The 25,553-nt window shown below is 41.9% G+C and overlaps 1 protein-coding gene across 1 annotated transcript in view; it reads left to right on the top strand.

Annotated features, from left to right (window-relative positions):
* CPN1 (carboxypeptidase N subunit 1) overlaps positions 1-19,310 on the top strand; it is a 28,359-nt gene extending 9,049 nt beyond the window's left edge. The window contains exons 3-9 of the mRNA XM_088842520.1: positions 2,013-2,168; positions 7,333-7,515; positions 8,708-8,819; positions 12,326-12,465; positions 13,738-13,837; positions 16,184-16,302; positions 19,152-19,310. Coding sequence (XP_088698646.1) covers positions 2,013-2,168; positions 7,333-7,515; positions 8,708-8,819; positions 12,326-12,465; positions 13,738-13,837; positions 16,184-16,302; positions 19,152-19,310 — 969 coding nt within the window. The remainder of the gene's footprint in view (positions 1-2,012; positions 2,169-7,332; positions 7,516-8,707; positions 8,820-12,325; positions 12,466-13,737; positions 13,838-16,183; positions 16,303-19,151) is intronic.
* The last annotated feature ends 6,243 nt before the right edge of the window (positions 19,311-25,553 follow it).

Below are 25,553 nucleotides of genomic sequence, written 5' to 3'. Positions count from 1 at the left end.
GTGGAAATTGGACTGAAGTATGTACAAACCAAGGAATGCCAAGGACTGCCAACAACCACCAGAAGCTAGAAGAGACAAATAAGTATCTTCCTCTAAAGACTTTAGAGAGCATAACCCTGCTAACATCTTGATTTCAGACATCTAACCTCTAGAACTGTGAAAGAATACATTTCTCATTTTATAACCCACCTAGTTTGTGGTCATTTGCTACAGCAGACCCAGGAAACAAATATAGTCTATTAACTGGTGAATGGATAAACAAAATATGATAAATCCATATAATGGAATTATTCAGAAATAAAAGGGAATGAAGTACTGATACATGCTACAAAATGGAAGAACCTCAAAAACTTTTTTCCCAGTGAAAAAAGTCAATAATATAATATATGATCCCACTTATTGAAATGTATGGAAAAGACAAATCCATAGATATTGAAAGTGATTACCTACAACTGGAGTAAAACCAAATAGTCATTGTAAATGGGCATGAGGTTTCTTTTCAGGGTGATAGAAATATTCCAAAATTATGGTAGTGGTTGCACAATTCTGTAAGCATACTAAAATTTATCGAGTTATACACTTAAAATGGGTGAATGTTGTGGCATATAAGCTATATCTCATGAAACTAAAAAAAATAAGAGGTGCTTCCCTGGTGGGTCATTGGTAAAGAATCTGCCTGTCAATGCAGGAGACACAGGTCCGGGAAGATGTGGGTTTGATCCCTGTTCTGGGAAGGTCCCACATGCTGCAGAGCAACTGAGCCTGTGTGCCACCACTGTTGAGCCTGTGCTCTAGAGCCTGGGAGCTGCAACGACTGAGCCTGCGTGCTGCCACTACTGAAACCTGTGTGCCCTAGAGCCTGTGCTCCACAACAAGAGAGGCCACCACAATGAAAAGCCAGCACACTGCAACAAAGGGTAGCCCCTGGCCTCTGCAACTGGAGAAAAGCCCTCACAGCAACGAAGACCTAGCATAGCCAAAAAATAAATACAGAAATAAAAAATAGGAGTTCCCACCCTCCTACACGATTGATGAGAATGTAAATTGGTGCAGCCACTATGGAAAACAGTATAGAGGTTCCTTAAAAACCTAAAAACAGAGTATAAAGGTTATGATCCAGCAATCCCATTCCTGGGCATATATCTGGAAAAGATGAAAGCTCTAATTTGAAAAGATACATGCACCCCAGTTTTCAAAGCAGCAGCATTTACAATAGCCAAGACATAGAAACAGCCAAAGTGCCCGTCAACAGTTGATTAGTTTAAGAAGATGTAGTATAAATATCCAATGGAATACTACTCAGCCATAAAAAGAATGAAGTACTGTTGTTTGCAACAACATGGATTGACCTAGAAATTACCATATTAAGTGAAATAAGTCAGAGAAAGACAAATATTACAAGTGATAAGTTATGTCACTTATTATATTATTATATATGTGGAATCTAAAAAATAATACAAGTGAATCTGTATACAAAATAGAAACAAACTCAGAGAAAACAAACTTATAGTTACCAAAGGGGAAAGGGAGGGTGGAGGGATAAATTAGGAGTATGGGATTAACAGATACAAACATAATGCATAAAATAGATAAGCAATGAGGATTTACTGAATAGAACAGGTAGTTATGGTCAATATCTTGTAATAAGCTATAATGGAAAATAATCTGAAAAAATACATATGCAACTGAAAAAATTATATTTTCTTATCATATATACCTTTATCATTCTGATTAAATAGATATAAACATTTTTTTAAAAATATGGGTTCCCATTATCCTGAAACACCCTTCTTTTGTTCGAGCTTCTCCTGGAATCTCTACCTCCAGCAAGTGGTCAACAAGGAAACTTGACTCATGCCACTGGGACTTTGGATAAGTTAAAGAATAAAATGTTACATTATTTCACAGATCGAGCTGATGAGTGAAAAAAAAAAACTATACAGTGTTCTTCCAGTAGAGCATTCAGTGTGAAACCTAAACCTTCATCTTTCATTTCTTCCTTTTCCTACTAGGAACGGGACATCTCTGGGTATCTGGTTGGCAGGAACAATGCAAATGGAGTGGACCTGAACCGCAACTTCCCCGATCTCAATACCTACATCTACTACAATGAGAAGAACGGAGGCCCCAACCACCACTTGCCGCTTCCAGACAACTGGAAAAGTCAGGTATGAGATGAAATTTGCATGCAGAAGCAGGTAAATCAGCATCTGGGATTTCTTCTCTAGATCTTCACATCAACTAAACAAACAAGAATGAAACAACAACCTAGTTCTGTGCTAATCTAACCAGAGCAGTGCTGACCATATCATATGCCTCTTTGTATTTCTTGCCTCCCTGAGCATAGAGCCCTTCACTGAGCACAAGATGTTTGATGTTGGTGGTGAAGGAGGTAAAACTGGTATCATACTGTTGCACAGCACTTTACAGTCTTAAAGAACTCTTTCTCAGCTGGTGTATCATCATAAAACTGTGGTAAATGTATCAAGTAGTGTTATCCATCCCCATTTTATAGATATCACTTACAGAAAAAAACAACTTAAACTCACACAAATAGCAACTGATAGATTCAAGACTAAAACCTAGGTCTTCTGACTCTTCATCCAACATTCTTTCTACTGCACTATCCTGTCGACAGAGAACTATAGGATTCTAGAGAGAAATCTCTTTTGCAAGTGATGAACTGTGTGCTTATCAATAATTAGCGACAGAAAGAGATTCAGGGAGTCTCACCCTTAGAAGTGAAGCTTTTCTTCTTCTCTTTCTGTGTGCCATTGACTACTGTACCATACTGTCATTTCCTTTTTTCAATCAAAGATCACATTTGATATTCCCAGGTCTCTCACCTCTTCATATTAGAAATGGTTTCATACTAATGGTTGGCCTGTTCCTGGGAATGACTGTTGTCATCCTCGGAGTATCACCACCACCGTTTCTTACACTGTATGGCTTAGTTCTAAACATTTTCTTTGTGAATATCTGAGCTTAGAGACTGGGGAGAGAAAAATAAAGCAGATATAAGGCTTTATGTTGGGAATTTCTAGATGAATATTACCAATTTTTTCCCACTGGAATTGAAGCAAAAGGCATGCTGACGTGTTTAGACTTTGGATAGCAGCTGTGCTCTTGGCTCAAGTAAATAATAAATCAAAAATAACTTTGTACTTGTCATATTCAGTCAGAAGGATGCTCGGATTTATTAAACATCTACATGAAGTAAGGTAACTGAGCCAGTAATAGTTAAACTCCACTGCTCCTCTGTCTGCAGCTTAGAAGGAAAAAAACAATGAGAAGTCTCTCACTCTTGATGGGACAGCCTAAAGGGCTAGGAACATGAGAGGCTGGCCTCCTTCTGATGGATGGAAGCTTAGGACATGGAGAAAGGACTGCTTTAAAGCACCTGAGCACTGGTCACAGAGTTGGACTGGTTCCTCTGGGATTATATTCACTCTGATTGAGTGGGGCTCAACATTATTCATTTGGTCTCCTTGGGAATAGAAAAGATCAGAACCTACACAAGAGACCCTTGATCCAGGAGGAGTCATTAACACCACATAACTTCTAAGCACATCCATCTGGAGGGGAGGAAAAACTGTGAAGACTATAAATTATTTACTTACACTACCAGTCCAGTAGATTCAAGGCTTTATTTAGAATACTGTCACTCACTAGTAATATAATTTATAGTAGAAAGTATGGACTTTTATTAATTAGACGAGACTGGTCCATATTACAGTATATCTAACTCATGAAGTTTGGATATGACCACAATCAGCGAACTAAAGTAGACTGGAATGGGTGACTGTAACTCAGATGACCATTATATCTAATACTGTGGGCAGGAATCCTTTAGAAGAAATGGAATAGCCATCATAGTCAACAAGAGAGTCCAAAATGCAGTAGTTGGATGCAATCTCAAAAACGACAGAATGATCTCTGTTCGTTTCCAAGGCAAACCTTTTCAATATCACAGTAATCCAACTCTGACCAGTAATGCTGAAGAAGCTGAAGTTGAACAGTTCTATGAAGATCTATAAGATCTTCTAGAAGTAACACCCAAAAAAGATGTCCTTTTCATTACAGGGGACTTGAATGCAACAGTGGGAAGTCAAGAAATACCTGGAGTAACAGGCAAATTTAGCCTTGGAGTACAGAATGAAGCAGGGCAAAGGCTAATAGAGTTTTGCCAAGAGAATGCACTGGTCATAGCAAACACCCTCTTCCAACAACACAAGAGAAGACTATACACATGGACATCACCAAATGTTCAACACCGAAATCAAGTTGATTATATTCTTTGCAGCCAAAAATGGAGGAGCTCTATACAGTCACCAAAAACAAGACCAGGACCTGACTGTGGCTCAGATCATGAACTCATTATTGCCAAATTCAGACTTAAATTGAAGAAAGTAGGGAAAACAACTAGACCATTCAGGTATGACCTAAATAAAATCCCTAATGATTATACAGTGGAAGTGAGAAATAGATTTAAGGGACTAGATCTTATGGACAGAGTGTCTGATGAACTACAAATGGAGGTTCATGACACTGTACAGGAGACAGGGATCAAGACCATCGCCAAGAAAAAGAAATGCAAAAAAGCAAAATGACTGTCAGAGGAGGCCTTACAAATAGCTGTGAAAAGAAGAGAAGCTAAAGGCAAAAGAGAAAAGGAAAGATGTACCCATTTGAATGCAGAGTTTCAAAGAATAGCAAGGAGAGATAATAAAGCCTTCCTCAGTGATCAATGCAAAGAAATAGAGGAAAACAATAGAATGGGAAAAACTAGAGATCTCTTCAAGAAAATTAGAGATACCAAGGGAACATTTCATGCAAAGATGGGCTCGATAAAGGACAGAAATGGTATGGACCTAACAGAAGCAGAAGATATTAAGAAGAGGTGGCAAGAATACACAGAAGAACTGTACAAAAAAGATCTTTATGACCCAGATAATCACGATGGTGTGATCACTCACCTAGAGCCGGACATCCTGGAATGCAAAGTCAAGTGGGCCTTAAGAAGCATCACTATGAACAAAGCTAGTGGAGGTGATGGAATTCCAGCTGAGCTATTTCAAATCCTAAAAGATAATGCTGTTACAGTGCTGCACTCAATATGCCAGCAAATTTGGAAAACTCAGCAGTGGCCACAGGACCAGGAAAGGTCAGTTTTCATTCCAATCACAAAGAAAGGCAATGCCAAAGAATGCTCAAACTACTGCACAATTGCACTTATCTCACACACTAGTAAAGTAATGCTCAAAATTCTCCCAGCCAGGCTTCAACAACACGTGAACCATGAACTTCCAGATGTTCAAGCTGGTTTTAGAAAAGGCAGAGGAACCAGAGATCAAATTGCCAACATCCGCTGGATCATCAAAAAAGCAAGAGCGTTCCAGAAAAACATCTATTTCTGCCTTACTGACTATGCCAAAGCCTTTGACTGTGTGGATCACAATAAATTGTGGAAAATTCTGAGAGAGATGGGCATACCAGACCACCTCACCTGCCTCTTGAGAAAGCTGTATGCAGGTCAGGATGCAACAGTTAGAACTGGACATGAAACAACAGACTGGTTCCAAATAGGAAAAGGAGTACGTCAAGGCTGTATATTGTCACCTTGCTTATTTAAGTTATATGCAGAGTACATCATGAGAAACGCTGGGCTGGATGAAGCACAAGCTGGAATCAAGGTTGCCGGGAGAAATATCAACAACCTCAGATATGCAGATGACCCCACCCTTATGGCAGAAAGTGAAGAAGAAATAAAGAGCCTCTTGATGAAAGTGAAAGAGGAGAGGGAAAAAGTTGGCTTAAAGCTCAACATTCAGAAAACAAACATCATGGCATCCAGTCCCATCACTTCATGGTGAATAGATGGGGAAACAGTGGAAACAGTGTCAGACTTTATTTTAGGGGGTTCCAAAATCACTGCAGATGGTGAGTGCAGCCATGAAATTAAAAGATGCTTACTCCTTGGAAGAAAAGTTATGACCAACTTAGACAACATATTAAAAAGCAGAGACATCACTTTGCCAACAAAGGTCCATCTAGTCAAAGCTATGGTTTTTCCAGTAGTCATGTATGGATGTAAGAGTTGGACTATAAAGAAAGCTGAGAGCCAAAGAATTGATACTTTCAAACTGTGATTCTGGAGAAGACTCTCGAGAGTCCCTTAAACTGCAAGGGGATCCAACCAGTCCATTCTAAAGGAGATCAGTCCTGGGTATTCGTTGGAAGGACTGATGTTGAAGCTGAAACTCCAATACTTTGGCCACCTGATGGGAAGAGCTGACTCATTTGAAGAAACCCTGATGCTGGGAGGGATTGGGGGCAGGAGGAGAAGGGGACAACAGAGGATGAGATGGTTGGATGGCATCACCGACTCAATGGGCATGAGTCTGAGTAAACTCTGGGAGTTGGTGATGAACAGGGTGGCCTGGCGTGCTGCAGTCCATGGGATTGCCGAGTCAGATACAAATGAGCAACTGAACTGAACTGAACTGACAGGAGAACATTCTACATGTCAATATCACAGCAGATGTATTGGGAGTAGGAAGAGGTTGAAAATCATTCTTGTAAACCAGTCATTTTCAGATATATTTATTAAACTCCAAATTTCTGCAGTTCTAGAAGCTACTGGAAAAGTGGGTAAGTTGAAGAACCCTTTCTTTGTTACACAAGAGAGGCCAAAGTGGAATTCTGAGCTCAGAAACCCTGTGCTACTCCTCTTCAAATTGCTCTTTGTCTCCCTTTCTCTCCTTTTTTTAAGAGACTTTATTTTTTTAAGGAATTTTAGGTTCACAGCAAAATTGAATGGAAAATATAGAATGTTACCACATATTCCCTGCTTCCATTATCAACATCTCCCACCAGAGTGGTACATTTATTGCAATGCTGAACCTACACTGACTTGTCATCATTACACAAAAATCCATAGTTTCCATTAGGGTTCACTCTGCATGTTGTATATTCTCTGGGTTTTCACAAATGTATCATGACGTTTTTCTACTATTTTGCATCATGCACAATAGTTTCACTGCCCTCCATGACCTCTTTTTAGCTATTTTGAATAGTGGGATTCCACATGAGATTTCATTTTGAGAGTGTTCCATTCACCTAATTTGTTACACTGTCAAGCAAAGGATAGAATTTCCCTATCTGTACTTCTTATATCTGGTTGAACTCTCTTCGCTTTATTCAGGCATTCCATTCTGTCAGGCCACTTCCTGTCAGACATGCCATCCTTTCAGGCCACTTCCTGACAAATTCATGTGAACAGCCATCTGGCTTTAGTTGTAGCTTCACTGCCAAGCTCTCATCTCTCTTCAGGTGGAACCCGAGACCCAGGCTGTGATACAGTGGATCCGCTCCTTCAACTTTGTCCTTTCAGCCAATCTCCATGGAGGGGCAGTGGTGGCCAATTACCCATATGACAAGTCCCTTGAGCACCGGGTCCGAGGTTTCCGCCGCACTGCCAATACCCCTACGCCTGATGACAAGCTTTTCCAGAAGGTATGCAGAACGGCCATCTGTCCAGGCAGAGGAAAGTGGGGCTCAGGAGAGTGACAGAGGTCAAATCAGTTAACACAGGGCCCTATTAGGAATAAGTCAACAGAAAATGATTGAAAATACCTCCTTCTCATTAGAAGCTTATAATCTAGTATATTACATTTTGTTTTGAGTGATAAACCATACATTTATGAAAAAGTAAATAGGAAAGCTTTATAGTACAGTTACCACAATGTAAAAAAATACTTGTTAGTGATAAGGAAGAAATATACCGAAAGCCTGATAGTGCTGACAGTAAACTAGAGCATTAAATGTGAATTTTGGGGGTTCTAATTTACAATTTTATATTAATATGGCTATATAAATGTAAAATATACCATGCATAGGAAAAAGGCTTATTCAACAGTTCAAAACAGCAATAGAATAAAATTAACAGATTAGCTATTTTATAGTTAATATTCTTAACAATACATAATTAATAAAATAATAACATTATTTATTATTTCAGGTTTTATTTTCTGGCTGAGTCTTATGACTTGTGGGATCTTAGTTCCCTGGCTGAGGATTGAACCTGGGTCCCCACATTGAAAGCATCAAGTCCTAACCACTGGACTCCAGGGAATTCCCCTATAATGATAACATTAATTCAACAGTTAATGAATTACATAGAGAATAACACCAGTTGTTGCTTTGCAAAGCAAATATATTATTGTATTTTCTTCTCTAGTAATCTCATTTTGTCCATTGTTATAAAATAGTAATGAAAGAAAATGATAGAGATTTTGAATATATCCCTGTCCCTTTAACACACATCTCTCACTCCCAATACATAATTGCTTTTGTGATGAAGACCTGTCTTACTTGCTTCTTGATTCTCTCTTGCCAAACTCAGGTGGAAACTGAGGTACACTTGGAAGAGAGCTTGTACATGATTGAATGCCATCCCTCATTTTGCACTTGAAGAAATTTAGGCCCAATATAGTGGGAACAGCAGGAGACAGATCTCCTAACTCTAGTCCGTTCCACATACACGCACATACCATCTCTCCATTTCTCCTGGTATTTTCTTTCACAAAGGGAAATATTCAATTGTTTCTCCCTAGTGGGGTTCTTGACCCCACCCTGCTTTTGAGTATGAGCATTGCCATATGAGTTGGGGACACTCAAGGTCATTTTTCACCCACTTTACCTGTAGCTGGCGAAGGTCTACTCCTATGCACACGGATGGATGCACCAAGGTTGGAACTGTGGGGATTACTTCCCAGACGGCATCACCAATGGGGCTTCCTGGTATTCCCTCAGCAAGGGTAAGGAGAATGCTGGGCACAAGAGTGCTGTAAGCTGAAGTAGACTGGGACTCATTTCTCCTTTTAAATTGTCAGTTGGTTTTTTCATCCTGTCAGAGATATGACAGGAATGCTATTTTGCATTCAAGTAGAGATCTGAAAAATGAGAAGCCTTAAGTTAGCGTTTAACATCATCTTGTAATTCTCTATAATGGAGGTTGGAACACTGTGTGGTCCTTTAGAACTGATGGTTCATGTAGTGGAATAGATCATTGGAATGTAGTCAAGTGGTTAAGAGTGTGGTCTCTAAGGTTACATTGAGTTGAAACCCAGTTTGCCCATTCACTAGTTATGTGGCTTCAGGCTAATTACCTAACTTCTCTGTGCTTCAGTTTCCTCATTTGTACTTTAAGAATAACACTACTTGCATTATGATTTTTATGTAAGTATTAAATAAGATGATGCACATAGGGCATTTGGAAATGCCTGCTTTATAAATATGAAGCTTTTTCTAAAGTGGCATGAGGTATGCCTCATATAGCAAAGATGAGGAGAGATGCCAGGCTAGACAGACAATTCCTCTGATATGTGCTCTTTGTACTCTGCCTGCCCATTTCCCATCAGCAGGGATTTGCCATGGACATTGGCCACTGATAACATAGCAGACACCTCTAGCAAGAGGCTCTTCTCTCTATTCTTTGGGCTTTTCCCCATCACTGAGGGTCAAGATGTAACCTCTGTTTACAAACCTTCAGTAGATAAAGAACCTAAGGATAGGAAAGAGCTAAGCAGGAAGCCAGGTTCTCTTAGGAATCATGTTGCAGCAGCTCTCTTCTCCCATCCTCTCACACCTGACCTGTGAGAGCCCAGGTAGTAGAAACTTGCTGGTGAGGGCTGAGCTGATGGCTTGTCCTATGGGGACTGGGAAGGAGGAAGGTTAGCAAGTCATTATGTACTAGGAAGATGACAGACTTCTTGTGGCCAAAAACTCACTTGAACCTGAAGCAAGAAGATTGAACTTTACTTTCTTTTGTTTCCATTAGGAAACATTTAGTCATTAAGTTATGTCAAACTCTTTGAGACTCCACGGACTGCAACACGCCAGGCTCCTCTGTCTTCCACCATCTCTTCGAGTTTGCTCAAATTCATGCCCATTGTGTTGGTGATTCTGTTTAACCATCTCATCCCCTGCAGCCCCCTTCTCCTTTTGCATTCAGTCTTTCCCAGAATCAGGGTCAAAGCAATAAGTGCCAGTGTGCTAAGCCGATTCAGTCATGTCTGACTCTGTGCGACCCCGTGAACTGTAGCCCACCAGGTTCCTCTGTCCCTGGGATTCTCCAGGCAAGAATACTGGAATGGGTTGTCATTTCCTTCTCCAGGGGATCTTCCCTACCCAGGGATTAAACCCAAGTCTTAAGTCTTTTTTTTTTTAATATGATTTTCTTTTTATTTTTTTATTGGAGGCTAATTACTTTACCATATTATATTGGTTTTGCCATACATTGACATGAATCTGCCTTGGGTGTACATGTGTTCACCCTCTTGAACCCCCTTCCCACCTCCCTCCTCCCCGTATCCTCCCTCCGGGTCGTCCCCGTGCACCAGCCCCGAGCATCCTGTATCATGTGTCGAACCTGGACTGATGATTTGTTTCACATATGATAATATACATGTTACAATGCCATTCTCCCAGATCATCCCACCCTCACCCTCTCCCACAGAGTCCAAAAGACTGTTCTATACACCTGTGACTCTTTTGCTGTCTGGTATACAGGGTTATCGTTACCATCTTTCTAAATTCCATATATATGTGTTAGTATACTGTATCGGTGTTTTTCTTTCTGGCTTACTTCACTCTGTATAACAGGCTCCAGTTTCATCCTCCTCATTAGAACTGATTCAAATGTATTCTTTTTAATGGAGACTTAAACTCTTAAGTCTCCTGCATTGCCAGGCAGGTTCTTAACCACTAGCGCCACCTGGGAAGCCCCAAAGCAATAAGTGGTGGTGGTGGTGGTTTAGTCACTAAGTCGTGTCCAACTCTTATGACCCCATGGACTGTAACCTGCCAGCCTTCTCTGTCCATGGGGATTCTCTAGGCAAGAATACTGGAGTGGGTTGCCAGTTCCTTCTCCAGGGGATCTTCCCAACCCAGGAATCGAACCCAGGTCTCCTGTATTGCAGGCAGATTCTTTACCAACTGAGCTACAGTTCAGTTCAATTCAGTTTAGTCACTCAGTCGTGTCCGACTTTGCGACCCCATGAATCACAGCATGCCAGGCCTCCCTGTCCATCACCAACTCCTGGAGTTCACTCAAACTCATGTCCATTGAGTCGGTGATGCCATCCAGCCATCTCATTCTCTGTCGTCCTCTACTCCTCCCGCCCCCAATCCTTCCCAGCATCAGAGTCTTTTCCAATGAGTCAACTCGTCGCATGAGGTGGCCAAAGTATTGGAGTTTCAAGGGAAGCCCAAACCCCCTCCCAAATTTAAAATATAAAGTATACTTTTTCAAATACTTATTCCTCCCTTTCCCTTCCCATTTTCTGGGATAGCATAACCCATGCCTCCACTAAATCATTAATCATTTAGTCATTACCCCTAATTAAATGGGTGTAATTCCAAGATCATGAAGTTTATATCAAAATGATAGTGAGATTTCTAGACCAGCATCATCAGCATCACCTGGGAACTTGTTAAAAAAAAAAAAAGCAAGTACTGGATACATACTGAATCAGAAACTCTGGGGCTGAGGCCTAGCAATTTGTATTTGGCTGGAAGTCACAGCCTTCTAGGTAATTCTGATTCAGGGAGAGAATCAATGTAACAGGCTAGAGTTGTTCTCCAACTTTCCCCATTCTTTTAATAAAAGCTGTTTGCACTCATCAGCTTAGAGAGCAGGTAAAAAGTTGATTAGATGAATAATTTTTAATCCCAATAAGTTTGTGATATAAATACCATTCTAATAATCAGAAATATATTCAAAAGTGATTGATTCAGTTGAATAATATGCAGGATGAAAACAGGTAAGCATTTGATGAAGAAAAACTACAACTGCCTTCTGCTTTCTCTGGAGTCTTTTTCTAGAATAACTATTTTCAAGTTGGCGCTGTGTTCTCAGGTAGGAGAAAGGGTGTGAAAGCAAGATAACCATCTCATCTCTGACCTCCCAGATCTGAAGAATATCACAGGCCAAGAGAAGAATCTATCCCCCTGAGAGCAGTAATTGTCTGATATGAAGGCATGAGTAATAAGCAGACCTTGGTATGATGAGAGAGACAAGAAGTGCATTTAAGTCATGAAATAGAAGAAGTAGAGAATGGAGACCACACAGTGGGCATTTGTGATGGGCGAAAACTGGAAAGATAGATAGGCATGTGAATTTGGAAACTGGGAAAAGGGTTTATGGAGGAGAAAAATAATGGAGATGAAGAGGTAGAACGGCAATGGGGAAGAGAGTGTGGAGAAATTGAGTGTTGAGTGGGAACTTGATTATACAACTCTGCCTCTGCTCTCTTTCCTCTAGGAATGCAAGACTTTAATTATCTCCATACCAACTGCTTTGAGATCACGCTGGAACTTAGTTGTGACAAGTTTCCACTGCAAGGGGAATTACAACGCGAGTGGCTGGGTAATAGGGAAGCCCTAATCCAATTCTTGGAACAGGTAAATTCCGTATTTTAAGTTTCCTGGTTACAGAAAGGGAAGTGTTTTCTGATGGTAGGCAAGGTATTTTGTATGACTCAGGTCTGACTTTTGCTCTGACTCAATACAATAGATCTCAGCTTTTCTACCAGTGAAATTAATTCATTCCACTTTGTTGAGCACAGCTATCTGTCAGAAACTGTACTCTGTGCTGAGGATTAAGAGTAAATAGGTATATATCTCTACATGTATGCAGCTCGTATTCCAGTAAGGAGAGACAGACAATAAATAAAATAATTTGTAACATGGGGTTGCAAAGAGTTGGACACGACTGAGTGACTGAACTGAACTGAAATGCAAAATGCTATGAAGAAGGCCTTACAGAGAAAGTAACATTTAAACAGATTTACAGGAGGTAAGGGAGTAAACAGTTCAGATATCTAGGGGAAAGGGGGCTCCCTGATGAAGTCATAGTAGTAAATGCAAGTCCAACAGTAAGCAGATGAAAAGATGCTCAGAATCACTGGAGAAATATAAGTCAAAGCCACAGTGAAGTACTACCTCACACTCATTAGGATGGCTGCTATAAAAAGACAAATTTAAAAACAATGATTGAAAATAGCAAGTGTTGTGAAGAAATTAGAACAGTGGTGCAGTGTTGGTGGGAATGTAAAATGGTGTAGCCACTATGAAAAAACAACGTGGTGGTTCCTGAAAAAAAATTAAAAACACAGCCACCATACAATCCTGCAAAACCAATTCAGGGTATATATCCAGAAGAACTAAAAGCAGGATCTCAAAGAGTTATTTGTACACCTGTATTCAGAGCAGCATTGTTCACAGTAGCCAAAAGATGAGAGCAACCCAAGTATCCACTGGTGGATGAAGGGACAAACAAAACGTGGTTTAGACGCACAGGGAATGCACAGCCTTGAGAGAGAGGGAAATCCTGCCATGCTCCACTGTGGATGAACCTAGAGGACATTATGCAGGCGAAATAAGCCAGTCACAAAAAACAGCAATTGTGTTTATATGGGGTATGAAGAGTAGTCAAATTATAGAGATGGAAAGGAGATTACTGACATGATTTGACTTAGATTTTAACAGGATCACTCTGACTGCTGTTTTGAGATTACTGGGGATTGTGGTGAGAACAGAAAGACCAATCAAGAATCTGTTACCATAATCTTCGTGAATAAAAGTGCAGTAGCACATGGGGAAGGGCTTTGAGGACTCTCAAACATGGCACAAATATTTTGTGAGCATAACTATACACTATAAACTTTCCTACAGGTCCACCAGGGCATCAAAGGAATGGTGAGGGATGAGAATTATAATAATCTTGCGGACGCTGTCATTTCTGTCAGTGGGATTAATCATGATGTCACTTCAGGTAGGTGGCCACTGCTTTGTGAGGTGAGAAGGGAGCCTTGACTGCTTCACTGTCTTCAGCATAGTCAGGAAGCCAGTTTGTAAGCCAGTGAGACCAGCAGGGACGTCGAGGACATTGGAGGTGGAGGGACTGGAGGAAGGAAGGATAACAGGACTGAGGACAGGAATTAAGAGCCAGGAAGATGCAAATGTGAACATCTCTCTCAGCATTCAGGAGTCACTGCCTCATACTTTGGTAGGAGTGTTTTCTGGGATTGAGGTTATTAATAGCTCTCATACTGATGTGAAATGGGATAGAAAAGAAAAGGACTGTAAAACTGGTGTTTAGTCTTGACCTCAAGCCAGGCATTTCATTACAGCTGTTTAGGAAAAAGTTGGTAAGATGTATCCCATAGTAGGCTCCTTGAGGTCAAGATTGATGGTGGGAGCAGGTCTTCTTGGAACCAACTTGAAACCTTCTAGAATGGTACAGACTATCTCACGGCACAATGGTGTTTCAAACTGCCCCAGCCCAGTTTGATCAGGCCCATCTCTTAGGGGTTTGGTGGTATTTGGTTGGTTTTTCATGTCGAGCAGTAGTTCCCAATGGCTAGGGGCAGGTGAGATTTGCCTGCCTTCCCCAACCTTGATACCAACATGGCTCAGCCACATTTCACCATGCTAGTTTTACCAAGCAGCATCTTACGGCTCAATCTGTTTAAACTGGATGAAATCTCAGTTTTAAGGAGATAATTTACATTCTTTAAGGTGCTCCCGACACCTCTTCCATGAACAGTTCATTCAAGGCAAAGGCAACAACATTCTAAAGTCAGAATTCTGTAGACTCATAGTCAAGCATGAGACACCAAATTCTTCCAGTCCAGTGACTGGACCCAGGACTGTTTAGGGAACCACACTCTGACACCCCTAAGAGTTTCAGGGCTTGCTAGATTCTTATATCCTATTCATGCAAGGGTGGGAAATGTCTCATTCTAGTCAATCAACATATGTTGAACACCACGAATTTCAGCAATAAAAACCCACTTCTAACACACAGATGCTAAATTGATAAATTACTCATTTCACTACTGGAAGAGCTCATTGCTAACGTTTATTATGCTACTTAGCAAAGCATCTAGTGTTGCTAAAAGATAAAGATAGCGGAAGCCATTTTAATAGCTGCATCTGGAATTAGGCCTTTCTGGTACAGTGGTAGCTAGCCACTCCTAGTTGGAGCCTCTAATTAAAGAAAATGACAGTCCCTAGGGTATAACAAAGTATCCAATGTATGCATTATAACACACTGCTTTTACTAAGGAATTTTAAAGTAAATTATAGACATTATAGGTGTCAGAGACTTCTTCATTATTTATTATCTCTCATTCTTAATTGCATTTATTATGTCAGTTCTTCATTGCTGTTACAATAAAAAGAATTTTAAAGGCACAGTCATAATTTATTCTAAAGAGATATAAAGTCATTAGCAAAAATACTACATCCCTGTCTTGAGAAACAGGCTTTCTTTTCAGTTTTATTTTCCCATTTTGATGGTGATGGAAGAAATATTAGAAATAAGATTCTCAAAATCAGATATTTAGGTCATCTAGTCCAGCCCTCCCACTCAATACAAAATTACATACAAGAGAGGAAAGCTCAAGTGGGAAGGGATATATATATTATATATATATATTTATAATTATTATTGATTCGTGTTGATGTATGGCAGAGACAACCAAAACATTGTAAAGCAATTATTCTCCAATTAAAAAAAAATTACACTTATTCACCAGCACTGCCATCTGGTTGTTTGCATCATGTCCACTGATACAGGTTGTGCACTGCACAACTGTGTAGCTTTTCTGGAGCCCCTCATTCCATTCAGTCTCTGCTCACAATTTCAAAAGGCAGTTCATTCCATTTTTGGTAACTCATATTTTGTCGAATTTTCACTTCTGTTGTCATTCTTATTTCTTTATGTAGACATCGTTTCTTCACAATGACTTTTCAGACGTTGAAACAAAGTTCTCATGTCATCTCTTTACCAGGAAAAACATTCATAAATCTTTCAGCCTTTCTCCTAGTGACCCTTCAGTGGACATGAGTTTGTTTTAAAATGCATGCAGGATCTAAAATTAAACCTAGTACTCTCAGTGCAGAGCTCAGTGAAAATTCTACTTCCCAGGAGCTGAGGCCCACAATCTTACAATGTTATGACAGCCTATGATTGTTTTAGATCTTTACCAGTTTCATCATGCTGTTTAAAAAAAAAATTAAGCTTGTGGTCAGCTAAACCCCTCAGATTGTTTTTTTGCCTCATCTGGGGCAGATTTCTCATCAGCAGACTGAGTTATATTCTTGTAACTTTTAGGTGCCCATGGCGATTACTTCCGGCTGCTGCTTCCAGGTACCTACACTGTCACTGCCACAGCACCTGGGTTCGACCCGGAGACCGTGAGTGTGACCGTGGGTCCTGCAGAACCCAAGCTGGTAAGTTAGGCTGACCTCTACAGAGCACTGTAAAGATCACATAGGCAGAGTTACAAATAATCAATTGTATAGTCCTAACCTTTGCCAAGCTTCCCTCTTTCACCACCTAAGAAAAGCAAAATTAGTGCTCCCATATGCTCATTTTTCTTCTATCATTCTTGTGTTACATCCTTCCCCATTTCTTTTGGTTTTTCCTTTTCCTTCTCTTTAATGTAGCATTGTGATTAAAACACTGCCAGATTCTAAATCCAGCTCACTTGTCTGCAGACCTTGGACAAATTACCCGATTGCTCTCATCCTCAGTTTCTTCCTCTGTTAACTGGTGATAATAATGCCTCTTTCACAAGAGGCTGAAATGAGAAAGTGCACATAAAGCATTTAGTCCATTGACTTACACGTAGAAAGTGCTCAACAAATGTTAGTTTGTAAATCCCAGAGACACACACAGGCTTCCAGTCTTCTCCGTCATCATAGGGACCACCACCAGATGGCGCTCTGCCCATTTCTGGTGCCCATGTGCCCAGACAGCCTTGCTTTCCACGCACCTCAGGGCTCTTCAATATTCAACTCTCCAAAAGGCTTTCTTTTATAGACAGGATGAGAAGTGAAAACTTTTTTGATCTATAGCCTGGGCCTTTTTAGCTTTGGTCGTTTTGGATTGGGATCTCAGAGCCAAAGAAGCTCAAAGATCATGGACACTAATCCTCAGGTTTCTCAAACAAAGGAAAGGTAATGCCGTCCTGGTTAATGAGCATCTATGGACCTTTCCCCCATGTCAGGTCGTCCCTTGGGCCCCCTCACTCTGTCCTATTCCTTCTCTATACATCCTGAGAACTTAGCAGACCCTTCCTCCCTCTCCCTGTTAACTCAATGCAGTCAAATATCTTGCCTTTTCAAATAGTTATAGGTACTATTCTTTGAATACCTACTGTGTGTCTGATGTTACCTGAGAGCTTTCCAGAATCATCTCATTTAACCTTCATAACAACCCTGTATATAAACCCATTTGTGGCTGAGGAAGCTGAAGCTCAAAGAATAGGAGTGACTTGTCCAGTACCCCATGGTGAGTAAGTGGGAGCCAGGAGTCCAGCCTCTGCCGGGCTTTCAGGGCAGCTTTCTCAGCCAGTCTGTTACATGGCCTTGTGCTGAGCTCAGCACCTGTGTTCGTAACCTCTTTTTTAACACAGGAATCACAGTACAGAGCTCTTCAGAGACTTTGAAAATTCCTTTGAAATTTCTAGACAGCTCCCCCTTTCTCCTGTCCTAGTCCCTCCACTCCCTCCTCCTGTAGGATATAAATGACTTCTACTTGCAGATGCGGGAAGCAGAGAGTAGCTCTTCCCTGGCAGCCTGTTAGCCTGCTCCCAATTTCCCAATCGGTGCACCCTCTCCCTTTTTCCTTGTTATCCCCTTGCTTCTCATCTACCCTAAAATCAAATGACTGTTAGGCAGCTGCTTACAGAAGTCTTGCACTATGTGTAAGTTTATTCAATTGCAAATTCAAACAAGGACAAATCCTCTTGAGTAACAAATTAGGCTTCAAAAGCTCTTACCTCCTTTCTCATCTAACCTTTAAATGAATTGATATAACCCATCATTGTATCACATATAAATAACTTAGAGGGGGAAGAATTTATCTTTTGGATACATTTCTCAGGTACAGTCACAGCTAAGAATCCACTTATTGATCCCAGTTGAGTCCCTTTCCCATTCTAAAGCAGAGATCTACTTGGTTGAAAGAAAAGAAAAAAAGATTATTTACTACAGGGTCTTTGAGCTACAATTAAAACTCTTTAAAGTGTCTCCAAGAGTCCAGTGTTTTCCCTGTGGCTTCCCTCACTGCCGTCCAGATGTCCCACGCCTTTCACTTCCTCTGTCCTCACCTCATTTTGTTCTCTCTCTCCCCCCCGCCCCCCCACCACCACTTTCCTTTCCTTGATCCTTATATTGACACTATTATATAAGAGACAGTACTGATGCAGTACAATTGGCTCTGATTTCTCCAGCTTTGGAAAAACTAGCTGGCTGTGGGGTTTTTTTTTTCCAAAGGGGCAAGAAATAACCCCATGAAGAGGTCTGTCTATCAGATGTTTTCCAACTCCCTGCTGGTTTCAGCAGCTCAGTCTGTTCCCAGGGCCTGAGAGCCAAGGATGCCTCCAGGGAGTGTGGTTAGAACACTGTGCCACACCCTCGCCTTTCCCTTCCTGGGCCGGAGCTCGAGGGCTTCTGCACAGCCCACAGATTCCACACCTGTCAGTCAGAAGCATTGTCACCTCCGTGTGCATGGCCAGAAGGAAGGCTTCAGTGCACTGCTGGAAACAGTGCATTAGTGCACGAGGACACTGAGAATCTAAGAATCCATACTAACAATCAGTATCGTCTCTACTATCTCTGTTTCCAAACAGTTAGGTTTGGAAGGTTTGGCTCTGAAGGTCTGGGACGTTCTTTGGCTTGCCTGAGCACAGTACCTGTGATTCACGCAGTCAGCGTAAAGGTGATGACTGTGGCAACATGAATCTTACCTCTTGTTCTGAACAGCAGTATTGGCAAAAATCATGCCTTGAATGTAGATATTTTTTTCTATTACATATAAAATAAATGTACGTTAAGTTCATCCAGATACACCCTATGTATTATCAGTTACGATGTGCCATTTTGGGGGAAATACGAGACAAGCCTGCATGACACCACCCACCTGGGTGGTTGCTGTGATATTCTCCTCAGTTCCTTGTCCTCAGGACCTGGAACCTTGGTAAAGCAGGATCCAAACTGGTCTTCCCCCAATTTCAGTTCTAGGAAATGGAAAACTGATTTCTGTGCTCTCGTAACTTCTTTTTATTTTTTTCTAGGTTAATTTCCAACTCAAGAGAAGCACCCCTCAAGCAGCCCCTAAGAGGAGAATTCCCAACTCAGGGCATAGAGGCAGAGTCTTACCAAAGAAAGTGCAGCCCCGGTCAGCTAGGAAAAAAGAAATGATGATGAAGCAATCCCAGAGAGGCCCTGCCTGAAATCTGCAGTGCCGGGGGCAACGCTTTGGAAAGGCTTTGTTCCTGCTTTCCCACCAGAAGAAACATTCTTTATAGTTTATTATCTGAGACATATTTAAATATAAACATATTCAGAACAATTCAGAATGGTTTCCATCTGTTCAAGGGGTAAACCCTCTGATGCAGTAATACATACATGCAAATGATGTTCATTAAGATTTTCCGTTTCCAGGGATATGGTTTAGGTGCAGAAGGCTCTGTGCCAATCCATGCTGTATCCAGAGACTGGTTCTGGCTGGTTAATCACTCTCCCTCTATAGAGTCTAGCACAAACCCTACAACACAGTAAGTACCCAGTGAAGGTTTCTGGATAAATGGCTGAAAGGATGAGATGATCCATTGTTGATGTTGTTCCCATAGCAAGACCAGGTAGCCCATTTGGAAATCCTAGAGAACCGTTTCAACAAGAGCCAATAGTTTCTTTTTTAAAAAATATTACTGCTTTTAAAAAAATAATTTTTATTTATTCAATTTTGGATGTGCTGGGTCTTCGTTGCTGTGCAGAGTTTTCTCTGGTTGTGGTGAGTGGGGGGTACTCTTGATTGCAATGTGCAGGCTTCTCATTGCTGTGGCTTCTCTAGTTATGGAGCATAGGCTCTAGGTGCATGGGCTTAGTGGTTGTGGCCCGCGGGCTTCCCAGACCAAGGATGGAACCTGTGTCTTCTGCATTGGCAGGTAGATTCTTATCCACTGGACCATCAGGGAAGCCTGAGGCAATAGTTTCTTATTAACTAAAGGATTTCACATACAAGCACCTAATCCTTCTGCTACTTATTTTCATACACAAGTATTTTAAACAATATGCATCTTTCAAACATTTTCTGAGTAATAGAGATGCCCCTGTGGAATGACTGTGTCCTGACCCAGTTTCAGGAATACACAGTACTCTCCACCCCCTGAGTTCCCTAGAATGAACCATTTGTTCTAAAAGTGTTATGAAGCAAAATAGTCGTCACTGAAGGTTTTGAAGGAATGTGTAGTCTTTCATCACAAAAGTTCATAACTCCCACTGGGCATGTTCGGGGTTCCTGAGTTCCCTGTCTCCAGGGCTTAGACGGGGAGTTTGCCCATCATCACCCGATTCAGGGCTCAGCCCCAATGAGACAGGGCAGGCTCCATTTCCCCCAACACTTGCTCCACCTCTCCCCACCTTGTCATCCTCCACCAATGGTTCCTCAGCCTCTCCCAAGCCCAGACCTTTCCCAACATTGAGCAGTTTCGCTGCTCTCAGCAAGTATTCTCACATCCACCAGAAAACAGGAGGTGCTCTCTCTGTGACAATCCACCCTCTGCAGGAGACCATTCAAGGTTAGGATGAACACATGATTTATTTTTGTTGCCTGAGCAATCTCTCAATCTGTGGTCGAATAGGAGACAGAAGAAAATGTATCTTTTCCCATTTAAAAAGGAAATTCTCTCCTCAGGTGATATTTTCTTTCTTCCCAATTTTAACCCCATATCCCTTGGTTCCCTTCTTATTGTTATAAAGAGGGAACTTCTTGAGAGGGCTCTTTTCAGTTCAGTAAGACTGTGCCTGAGGTTGCCACATGCACTTGAGTTTTCCAGACTGTCTATCACTTACTTTGATTTCAGCTTCCTTTATACACAGTGATTTAGCAAAGCTGGTGTTTGCAAAGCACGGTCACAGTGCTTTCCCTGGCCCAAGAGTCTACTTGTATTTATTCATTCATTCATGCAGGGGACATTTATTGAGTCCTTGCTCTCAATAAATGCTGAGAATACAAAGAGAAATAAGATACAGTGCATGATCTCAGGGCTGCCGTGACCCAGTTGGGAAGACAAATAGGACATTGCACTGCTATGATTAAGTGAACTCTGAGGTGGGGGGACAGGGAACCTGTGGGAAGGGCCCTGTCATAATCTTGGGAAGATCAGGAAAGTCATATTGGAATTTGTAAAGTCTACGGTGAGATGTAACAAGGTCAGATAAAGAGGCATTGGTCGGGGGCGGGGCGAGGGAGCGAAAGATAGGGGACCCAGAGTTAGGTTGAGGGGACTGCAAGTACCAAGGTCTGGAGGCACGGGAGAGGGGACCCTTCAGGGAATCGTGAGAGATTCAGCACCGGGGATCGAGTGAGGTGCCCAGAGAGGTCAGTGGAGTGGGGAGGACCTTTGAACCATATTACAGAGTTCAGACTTTATCCTGAGAAGAACAAGCTGAAGGGTTCCACTGAGGGGAGAGGCAAAATCAGATCTAGAGCCTTCACCCTGGCTATAGCTTGACAAGCTGGCTGGAGCAGCGGCAAGGCTGAGTCACTGCAGAAACTGCTGAGAGCCAGGTGAGAAGGTGACCCCGGTGGGACAGCGGGGGTGGGGACCACCAGGCCACTCGTGACTGAGCCAGAGGCTTCCTGTCAGTCCCCGCGGCTTCCCTGACCTCTTCAAGACTTGTAGCCTTCTCATTCAGGCCCTCCTGGCCTGCCATCCTAAGGATTTTAAGCACTAAAGGAGATGGCAGGTTTTCAACCAAACCTTAAAGGCTATGCTGAGTAAAATTCACTCAAGCTGGAGGTGATAATACAGACAGAATATTATATGGAAAATACAGGGTCTGGCCATGACCGTGTAAAATTTTCTCATATGTGGAGGAAGGAAGTGAAATCAGAGCTAATGGGGGAGAGAGGCAGAATTCAGAAGACATGAAGAAACATCCTCCATCTCTGAGTCCAGCACTTTTCTGGAGAGTATCCTTTCTATTTGATATCTAGGATCTTATTTTAAATCTTCCGCACAGAATGCCAGCCTAGATAGATAATGTTTCCCAAGAAAAAGTGAAAGTGAAGTCACTCAGTCATGTCCAACTCTTTGCAACCCCATGGACTGTAGCCTACCAGGCTCCTCTGTCTATGGGATTTTCCAGGCAAGAGTACTGGAGTGGGTTGCCATTTCCCTCTCCAGAGGATCTTCCTGACACAGGGATCGAACTCAGGTCTCCCACATTGTAGGCAGACACTTATACCATCTGAGCCATTAAGGGCGTGGATTTTGGACTCTGACAGATCTGAGTTTAATCCTAGCTCTGCTCCTTATTTGCTGCATGACCTTGAATGAGTAACATATCGTCTCTGATCCTGGTTACTCACCCGGAAAAAATAAATGGAGATAATATCAACCTCACCTGGAGTTAAAGGTGATACTCTCATAGATCAATAGGGAGGAGAAGGCAGCTTCTGCCCTGGACTCTCCTTGGAGGATTGTAACTCATCAGCTTGGTCGATTGTAAACCAGTGAGGCTTACAGGGGCATCAAGGACTTAGAGGTGCAAAGGCAAGTTTGGAAGTGAGGCAGGTCCTAAGGGGCTGAGTCAAGTCTATTCTTCCTTTCTTTTATAAAAATCTCATGTGCTGGAAGTCTTTAGTGTTCCTTAGTCCTCCTAGCACTTTTCCTTCCAAATTGAAGACTCTTGACACAGTGATCCTCCTCCTGTGACTAGGAGGAGAATTTCCAATTTTAAGGCAGAATGACACCTAGTGACTGTTGGACCTGGTACTGGTGCACCAAGAAGATCCTGCTCTGGTAACCTGTGACTCCCTTGTCCTTCCTTTTAGCCTGCTTGGTATATATAAATACAGCAAGCATATTTGTTGAGTGAATGATTCCATGATTATTTTCACATTTTCCCCCCTCATTCTTTCCTCTTTAACTGTTTTTCTTCTTTTTATCTAGTATAGTTTTGAGCCGGAGAAGGCAATGGCAAGCCACTCAGTACTCTTGCCTAGAAAATCCCGTGAACGGAGGAGCCTGGTAGGCCGCAGTCCATGGGTTCGCTACGAGTCAGACATGACTGAGCGACTTCACTTTCACTTTTCACTTTCACACATTGGAGAGGGAAATGGCAACCCACTCCAGTGTTCTTGCCTGGAGAATCCCAGGGACAGGGGAGCCTGGTGGGCTGCCGTCTATGGGGTCACACAGAGTCGGACACGACTGAAGTGACTTAGCAGCAGTAGCAGCAGCATAGTTTTGAGCATCCATTTTAATATGTATTTATTTGGCTGTGCTGTGCATGGGCTTTCTCCTGCTGCAGAGAGCAGGGGCTACTCTCTAGTTGTCCATGGGCTTCTCATTGCAGTGGCTTCTCTTGTTGCTGAGCACAGGTTCTAGGACATATGGGCTTCAATAGTTGCTGCACATGGACTCAGTAGTTGCAGCTCAAGGCTCCAGAGTGCAGGCTCAGTAGTTGTAGCATGTGCTTAGTTGGTTTGTGACATGTGGGATCTTCCCAGACCAGGGATTGAACTGGTGTCTCCGGTATTGCAAGGCAGATTCTTAACCACTAGACTACCAGGGAAGCTCTTGAGCATCCGTTTTAAAAATTATTATTGTAAACCATGACAGGCAGAATTCTAAAATGAGTCCCCATGATCTCAGCCCTTGTCTAAACCCTCCCCTTGCAGATGGGGTGGGCCTGGTGACCAAGATATCACTCCCTGACTTATGTTCCACTATATGGCCCAGGTCCAATCCCTGAATCAGGATGATCCCCTGGAGAAGGAAACGGCAACCGACTCTAGTATTCTTGCCTGGAGAATCCCATGGACAGAGAAGCCTGCTGTGCTACAGTCCAAGGGATCACAAAAAGTTGGATATGACTGAAGTGACTTAGGACAGATATGGCAAGAGGAATTTGCAAATGTAATCAGGATTCAAAACCAGCCAGTTCTGAGTTAATCAAAGGGGAGATTATTTTGGGTGGACCTGACCTTATCATATCAGCTTTTTACTATCTGGGAGTTTCTCTCCTAGGCCTGGGAGGAAGAAAACAGACAGCTAGGTTGTGAATTGCACATGAAAAGAGGCAGCCCCCACGAACTGAGAGTGGTATAGGTTAACAGCTAGCAAGAAAATGGGGACACAGTCATATACCACCAGGAAATGGGTCGTGCCAACAATCTGAATGAGCTCAGGCCAATACTTGGGTATTGTCTTGAGAGATGGGAGCAGAGGGTCCAGTTCAACCACGTCCAGACCCCCAACCAATAGAAGCTGGGGATGATGCATTCATAATGTTTGAAGCCTCTATGTTTGTGCTTATCCCCAGTGGTGCAGTGGTAAAGAATCTGCCTGCCAGTGCAGGAGGTGCAGGAGACATGGGTTCGATCCCTGGGTTGGGAAGTTCCCATGGAGGAGGAAATGGTAACCCACTCCAGTATTCTTGCCTGAAAAATACCATGGACAGAGGGCCCTGGTGGTTTATGGTCCATGGGGTCACAAAGAGTCAGACGTGACTAAACACAATAGAAAGTTATTAGTGATATATAAACTGTCTTGAATTGCTTTGTAAATTAGGATATAAACCAGTAAAACAACAATAATCGTGTTCACCTTACTGAGTGGTAAGGCTGCCAGTACTTATACCTCATATGAATGTATGCGGAACCTAGCACAGGAAAAAACAGAAACATATAACTCTTTTTAAATAAGAGGGCTAGTATAGGCAACTTTACCCATTTTCTCACTCTCTAAAGAATACATGTCTCTGACAGCAGGGAATTTATCTTTTGGATAACTGTAGTTTCTGGCTTCAAATAGCCCCCATCATTTGCACCAAATTGCTTGCTACTGGGTTATGGAGATGTACCATTGGCACAAATACTAAAGCAAGAAAAATGTAAAGCATGTCCAAAGACTCTGTAAACAGAATGGTTCCTTAAATGCTTTAAATGGAGGCTCTTCTGCCCTTCCCAAAAGACCAGAGGCGATAGTGTGTAACATTCCAAGTTCTTCTGTGCACCTTCAGGACATTTTGGAGAAAAAGTGAGAGCAGGAGCCATCTTAAATAGCCAAAAGTAATTTCTTACAGTTTGAAATTTTATTCTAATAAAATATAACCCCAGTAGAGCAATATCATGGGGTCACAAAGAGTCGGGCACAACTTAGTGAACTGAACTGAGAACGATCTCAAGTTTTTAATCTGTGAAAGACCAAAGACCAAAGACCAGTGCATTTATTAATTCATTCATCTGACAGATTGTTGAATCTCATTTATGAATCGAACCCTGTGTTATCTGTGTTAAGAGCAGAGAAACAGTGTAAACCAGAAAGACATGGTTTCTACCTATTTGGAGTTTGAGGATTTGAAGGAGAGACAAAGAACAAAACAAGTTCGTAAACAAATACATAAAAAGAATTAGTAGCTGAGAAGTGGTGCTGAGAGAGAAAATGCTAGAAAGATCTATTTGA

Source organism: Moschus berezovskii, chromosome 12 (genome assembly GCF_049115385.1).
Source record: "Moschus berezovskii isolate FMDL1 chromosome 12, NW_MosBer_1.0, whole genome shotgun sequence".
Classification (NCBI taxonomy): Eukaryota; Metazoa; Chordata; class Mammalia; order Artiodactyla; family Moschidae; genus Moschus; species Moschus berezovskii.
This window is presented reverse-complemented; position numbering and strand designations above follow the sequence as displayed.